The sequence below is a fragment of the Muscardinus avellanarius genome (genome assembly GCF_963383645.1).
Source record: "Muscardinus avellanarius genome assembly, chromosome: 6".
Classification (NCBI taxonomy): domain Eukaryota; kingdom Metazoa; phylum Chordata; class Mammalia; order Rodentia; family Gliridae; genus Muscardinus; species Muscardinus avellanarius.
The window spans coordinates 128671464-128678366 of record NC_137791.1 but is presented as its reverse complement, the minus strand read 5'-3'; the positions used below and the strand labels follow the sequence as shown (position 1 = coordinate 128678366).

At 44.8% G+C, this 6903-nt stretch overlaps 1 protein-coding gene across 1 annotated transcript in view; it reads left to right on the top strand.

The window, feature by feature from the left end:
* Positions 1 to 3023: 3023 nt before the first annotated feature.
* The window catches only part of CC2D2A (coiled-coil and C2 domain containing 2A), a gene marked incomplete at its 3' end in the record, with an annotated part of 108649 nt that continues 104769 nt past the window's right edge, over positions 3024 to 6903 (top strand). Inside the window, exons 1-2 of the mRNA XM_080697344.1 lie at positions 3024 to 3068; positions 6728 to 6811. Of these exons, the coding sequence (XP_080553470.1) occupies positions 3030 to 3068; positions 6728 to 6811 (123 nt within the window). The 5' untranslated portion in view covers positions 3024 to 3029. The remainder of the gene's footprint in view (positions 3069 to 6727; positions 6812 to 6903) is intronic.

Below are 6903 nucleotides of genomic sequence, written 5' to 3'. Positions count from 1 at the left end.
TCTCTCATTTAATCTTCACAGCTTTAAAAAGGATCCAGAATGTAGCCCTGAAGAGGCAGCCAATAGCTAGTAACTTGGTGGTTCATCTGATGAATATGTATTGAGTATTTATTGTGGGCCATGGTGCAAAGTTTTTGGGGTGAATGGTGAACAGTGTTTCTGCCCTCTGCTAACTATATTCTAATGGCGGTGACAGGCAGACACTAACACATATGTGTTCATTGTTACATACTATGGAAGAAGAGATCATTGTAAGCTACTTGGGGAGTTCCAAGAGGGCAGGGATGAGAAGTTATCATTGTGAATGGTCAGGGAAGACATCTCTGAGAAAATGAAATCTTGGGAGAGAGAGAGAGGAGAGAGAGAGAGAGAGAGAGAGAGAGAGAGAGAGAGAGAGAGAGAGAGAGAGAGAGAGAGAGAGAGAGTGAATGTGTAGAGAGCTGCTGAGGAAAGAGAGTTGTAGGCAGAGGGACCAGTATGTGGAAAGGCCCTCCAGAGGTTCAAGTGCAAAAACATATATGGCCTTATAAGACTTGGAAAGGATTTGGGGTTTTATCAGCTGACAAAGGAGAGTCATTGGAGGATTTTGAGTGATAGAATGACATGATCAACCATTCTGTCTGGCTTCAAAGCATTGCATGGCTTTGCAAGATGAGAAGCGGAGGAGTTAGGTACTTCCTGCAGAAGTCTGCCTGAGAGAAGATGGTGCGTGACTAGGGTGTTAATAGTGTAGGTGCTTAGAGAGGATTGAATCCTGAATATAATTTGAAGCCAAAGCTGGCAGGATTGCTGAGGGATTGGGTGTTTTATTAGTCAGGATTCTCCAGAGAGACAGAACCATCAGGATATATATACAGACATCCTAGAGGGGATTTCTTAGGGGAATTGGCTTGCCTGACTTTGGTGGCTGCAAAGCCCCATGGCAGGCTGTCTGCAAGCTGGAGATCCTGGATGCTGATAGTAGGACTCAGTCCAAGTCCAAAGGCCTCAGAACCAGGAGATTTGATGGTGTAACTCTAGGTTTGAGGCAGGAGGCCTGAGGATCTGTGAGCCACTTCCGTAAGTCCTTGAGTCCAAAGGCCAGAGAAACAATCATCTCCTAGCTCTTGGGGGTGGAAGAAGAGACCAATCTGCCATCTGTGTTTGTTCTTTGTGGGTCCTCAGCCAACTAGATGGTACCCCTCACGTTGAGAGCTAGTGTTCCCCATCTCATTCATTCAGACCCACACACTAACCTCCTTTGGCTACACCCTCACAAATGCAACCAAAAGAATGCTCTTCCAGGTCTCTAGGCATTCCTTAATCCAGGCAGGTTGACACCTAACATTAACCATCACAGATGGGACATGTCATGGAAGAGTGAGAGAGGAGTTAAGAATGACTGCCAGGTTTCTGACCAGAGCAAAATGGATTTCCGTTTGTTGCGACAGGAAGGGGGCAGCAGGATCGTGCTGGGGGGTCAAAGCCAGGAGATCCACGTGGGGTGAGTCGACCAAGTGTCCACTGAGCAGCCACATACTCCGGTCTGGCGTTCTGGGGATTTGTCTGGACTCAGGATGAGAACTTGGAAAGCATCAGTGTGTAGATAGTCTACAGAGCCAAGAGGTGGGATGAGACAGCCCTGGGAATAACAACAGGCAGAAATGGAGCCCCATTACATCCCAGTATTTGGTGTCAGGGAGATGAGGAGCAGCCAGAGAAGGAGTGTGAGAAGGACCAGTCAGTGAGCAGAAAGAAAACCAGGAAGGAATTTGTTCCAGACACCAAGGAAGAGAGTACTTCACAGGAAAGTAACAGTTGCTTTCATCGTTGAACACCCCCAATGAGGTCCAACACATTGCGCGCAGCAGTGGAGGCTCACTGAAGATTCTAGTGAGAGTGATTTCAGAGCCTGCTCTTTTTCTCCAGAAAAACAGCCACAGCTAGAAAGAGAAGTGAAGTCAAGAGAGGTTTTGTTTTGTTTTAGCAAAGTCAAAGTATAGTACTTTTAACAATGATGGGAATGACCCAATGGAGTGGGAAGAAATAACTATCCAGATGAAAGGGGGAGGATGTTCCAGATCAAAGCTCTGGAGAAGCTAGTGAAGGCAGAGGAGCTTGCCAAACGGAAGCAGGGACAACTCACAGTACCGAGTGGAGACAGACAGGTGACATTAAACAGGGTGATGTTGGAGGAGGTTAGGAACCCTCTCTGATCTCATCTCTTTGCTCAGGGAAATGAGACCCAAAGTCAAGGGCAGAATGAGGAGAGGTAAAACGGTGAAGGTTAGAGGGAGAGAAGTGACTAAATTGTCTTCTGGAGCTGGATTCCAACCAAGTTCATCTGACTCCACGGCTGAGCCCAGGAAAGCCGGGTTCGTGGGGACAGAGGAGTTTGTCATCCTTCTCTCTCTTCCTGTGCTCCCACTCTTAGAATATGTAAGGGTTCCTGGTAGCCCAGCACGGTGGCTCTCACCTGTAATCCCAGTGCTTGAGAGGTTGAGACAGGAAGATCGCAGGTTCGAGGCCAGCATCCGCATCTTAACCAGACCCGCAGCAACTTAGTTTCAAAATAAGATGGAACTAAAGGTGTCATTCAAAGGTAGAATGCTCCTATGTTCGATCCCCAGTACCCCCCCCCAACACACACGCACACAACATCTCTTGGGTAACAACCAGGGCCCATTTCATATGTTTACAATATTGAAAATAACAAGATGCAGTTGGGCGGGGTGCTTGTAATCCCAGCAACACTGGGAGGATGAGACAGGAGGATTGTGGTTGGTGGACAGCCTCTGCTACTACTTAGGCCCTTTGCAACTCAGTGAGAGGCTGTTTCAAAGTAAAAAAATAAAAAAAATAGGGCTGGAGGTGTAGCTTGGAGGTAGAATGCCCCTGGATTCCATCCCTAGTACTGCAAATAAAATAAAATAAAATAAAATAAAATAAAATAAAATAAAATAAAATAAAATAAAAATGAGAGGCTGTTGACTTCAAAATACCTGACTTCTTCAATGTTCTTTCTCTGTCAGGGATCCATCACAGGCAAAATGAATCCCAAGGAAGAAAAGATAAAAATAATTACAGAGGTAAGTGGTAACTTAGATGCCCCTTGGGATGTGTTTGTGAATGAGGGAATTAATGCCAACAGTACACATTTACTGCATATGTTAAAAGAAAAACTTTAGACAAGCTAAATTTTACAGAGTTTAATTGAGCAAAGAACAATTCATGACTTGGGCAGCCCTTGAGAGCTCGTCTGCACGCAGCAGGTAGCACTGTAGGATGGAGTGAGGTACTGGTCAGCTTGAGGCTGCCTCTTTTGAATGTGATCTGTCCAGTTGGCTGCCTGTTGACTGAGTTTGGCTGCCATGATTGTCTGAAACAGGCTCAGCTATTTGTTACAAAAGTGCAGCCCAATTAGGGTTACCATTGGTTTATATACTAAGTTGTAATGCAGTTTGTTAAGTAAAGACTCAGAGCAGGGAGACATCCTCAAGCCAGATTTGTTTCAACACATACCTACTGCATGCACACACACAGAGGGCGCTGTAGGGACATATAGAGGGAAAGGAGGGCAGAGCAAGGGCTATGCGGCTCTGCAGACACTCCCGGGTCTTACCTCTATCTGAACACTCTGAAACTCTGTTCTCATTATTGCATGAATTCCAGCACATGGCAGCTCTAACTTACTGCCTACTACTGAGCCCAGCTCTATCTGAGCACAGCGGTTTTCTTTTTCTTATTTCTTTTCTTTTTTGGGGGTACTGGGGATGGAATCCAGGGGCATTCTACCTCCGAGTCACACCCCCCAGCCCTATTTTTTATTCTTTATATGAAACAGGGTCTCACTGAGTTGCAAAGGGCATCAGTAAGTAGTTGAGGCTGGCTGGCAGAAGGTAGGTAACAGATCTTCATACTAATAAAATCCTCTGTTCCTAGAGTCTTGTGATTTCTAACTCCTGGTGTACAAAAATGTATTAAAGCACTGCCCAGACCAGACAGGGGAAGCTGTAGACCACTGAAAAGAAGAGAGAGCATTTCTCTGAATTCTCACCTCTCTCTTAGCATGAGGGCTCAAAGGCTTGAGGCCACAGAGACAGAAATGGAAACACTGTGCCATTCTAATGCTATGCTTACAAAAGCCCAAGGGATCCCATTACAAAACCAAGCAGGTTAACTTTGAGCAAGATAGCAAGTACTACCAAACCACATACATCTCTGTTCATTCATTTGTACAACAAATATATTTTGTGCCTCTCCTCCCTGGAAATACAGCAGTGACCCAAGCCCTGAACCTTTGTGGAACTTACAGTCTTTCATATTGGAAGCCCACCCTAATGGAAAACTAAACAGTTTCCCATTCATTAGGGATTAGAGCACTGGGAAGCAAAAGATGACCTAGATTTTTCACAAACCCACTCTAAGCCAATAATTGAACTTGGAACCATACTTGTACATCTTTATGTAATCACCATCTTGTAATTAAGTTTTAAATTCCTGAGCTAAGAGTACTGCCTACCTGGTAGGCTTTGAAGCAAGTGTGAGGACGAGGCCTCTGCTCCAATCATGAGGCAGAGAGACTGGGTTGCATTGACCAAGGACAAGCCCAAACCAAGCCCAGTCTCTGGTTAGGATCTTAGTTCCCTTCCCTGTAGTTGAAGTTCATGTCTTCGGTCTCCCCAGTGGCCAAGGGGAGTGAGAAGTAATTGGAGCTTGACCCAGAAACCTACAAAAGATTTCTTTGAGACATTTTATGATACCATTAAAATCTGGGCTCTGAGCTGGGTTCAGTGACACACACCTGTAATCCCAGTACTTAGGAGACTGAGACAGGATGATTGCAGATTCCTGGCCAGCCTCAGCAACTTAGTGAGACCCTCAGAAACTTAGCAAGACTCTGTTTCTAAATAAAAAATGTAAAAAAAAAAAATAGAGTCGGGGGAATAGCTCAGAGTTAGAATACCCTTGGGTTCTATCTCCAGGACCAGTAAAATAATTCTGGGCTTTGTAGTACAGCTTCATCTTAGTATAAAAACAAAACATTAGCTGGGTGTGGTGGTGTATACTTATAATTCCAGCATTTTGGAGGCTGAGACAGAAGGATTGCTGTCCATGGACAGCCTTAGCTACTTAGTGAGACCCTTTGCAACTCAGTGAGACCCTATTTCAAAAAATAAAGAATAAAAAATAGGGCTGGGGGTGTACATCGGAAGTAGAATGTTCCTGTGTTCCATCCCCAGTACCATAAAAAATAAAAGAAAATATTTTTAATTTTAGGAAAAAAAGTCTACTAAATGTAGGGAGGAGTTCACTCAGAAATGCTTATGCCCCAAGGTGTGTGTGTGTGTGTGTGTGTATGTGTGTGTGTGTGTTGCTAGACATTGAATGCCCAGGGGGTATTCTATCTCTTAGCTATACCCACAACCCTAGTTTATTTTTATTTTAAGATGGAGTTTTGCTAAGTTACCACATGCTGCTGGCCTTAAGCTTGTATCCTCCTGCCTTAGCTTGCCAAGTACTGGGATTACAGGCGTCCACCATCATCCTTGGCCTCCAGTTTTTAAGACCCTAGAACTAGAAAACTTTAAAGCTTGAACACTTCAGAGCTCCCAACTCCAACATCTTATGTCTATAACGTGGGGAAAGATAATGTGCAAAAAAGAAAATGACATTTTCAATTTTCCCTTTTTAAAAAAATCAGCCAAAATTTTCTCTAAGGGGAAATGTCGGAGATGATTTAACAGGTATCGTTAAATCTGTACCAGTTCAATTTTCTCCTGCTAATAAATCTGGGAAGCAGCAACATCTAATTCCTGAAATCCCAAACCCAACCTGATGTCTGTCCTGGGCTGTGCTTCTACGTCCATCTGACCTGGCAGATTCACTTGTGAGTCGCCTTTCTTAAGAATGTGACTTCAGAGAGTAGAGAACATGTTACCAGAACATAGTAAGCCCACATTGGAAGATCCAACATTGTCTCATTCATGATGTTTCAGTCTGGATAAAACTGTGTATTTTTTTTTTTTTCGTGGTTCTGGGGTTCCTGGAAGCCCTTCTACCTCTGGGCTACACTCCCAGACCTATTTTATATTTTTGAGACAGGGTCTCTTACGCCAGCGCGGCTGGCTTCGAACCTGCGCGATCCTCCTGTCTCCGCCTCCCGAGCGCGGGGATTACAAGCGTGCGCCACCACGCCCGGCAAAACTGTGTATTTTGTGCCAGGCGTGGTGGCACATGCTTGTAATCCCCGCGCTCGTGAGGCAGAGACAGGAGGATCACGCAGGTTCGATGCCAGCCTTGCTGGCTTAAGAGACCCTGTTTCCAAATAAAAATAAAAGAAATTGGTGTCTGGGAGTGTATCCCAGAGGTAGAAGGGTTTCCAGGAACCCCAGTACCACCAAAAATAAATAAATAAATAAATTAATTAATTAATTAAATCTGTGTATTTTGAGACAACTGGAAAGTGATGGCCACTTAGATTCTTTGGTGTTTCTTTGCTCATACCCGGTGCAAGTGGACAGAGGCCCAAGATCAAGGTGGTCATTTTCAGCTATTTGATTTTATTTTAGTTTTAGAAACAGGGTCTCACTAAGTCACCGAGGCTGGGCTTGAACCTTTGATCTTCTTGTCTCAACCTTGCAAGTATTGGGATTCTAGGCATGAGCCACCATGCCTGGCTTATTTTAGTAAGAATCAGCCCCCTCTCTTAACATCCTCCCTCTCTTCTCTTTGCTTGTCAACGAAGGAGGTCACTGAAAATGAGGAGGATGCAGACTTGGGAAGGCGGAAGAAGAGCTCAAAGATCCGAAGACAACAAAGAAAGAAACAGGTAGGACGCGAGACAAAACCACCACGTCTTTGTCAGCAACCAGCCTGGAGCCCCGGGTCCACCCAGACAGGGCCAGAGGCAGCATTCCTCTT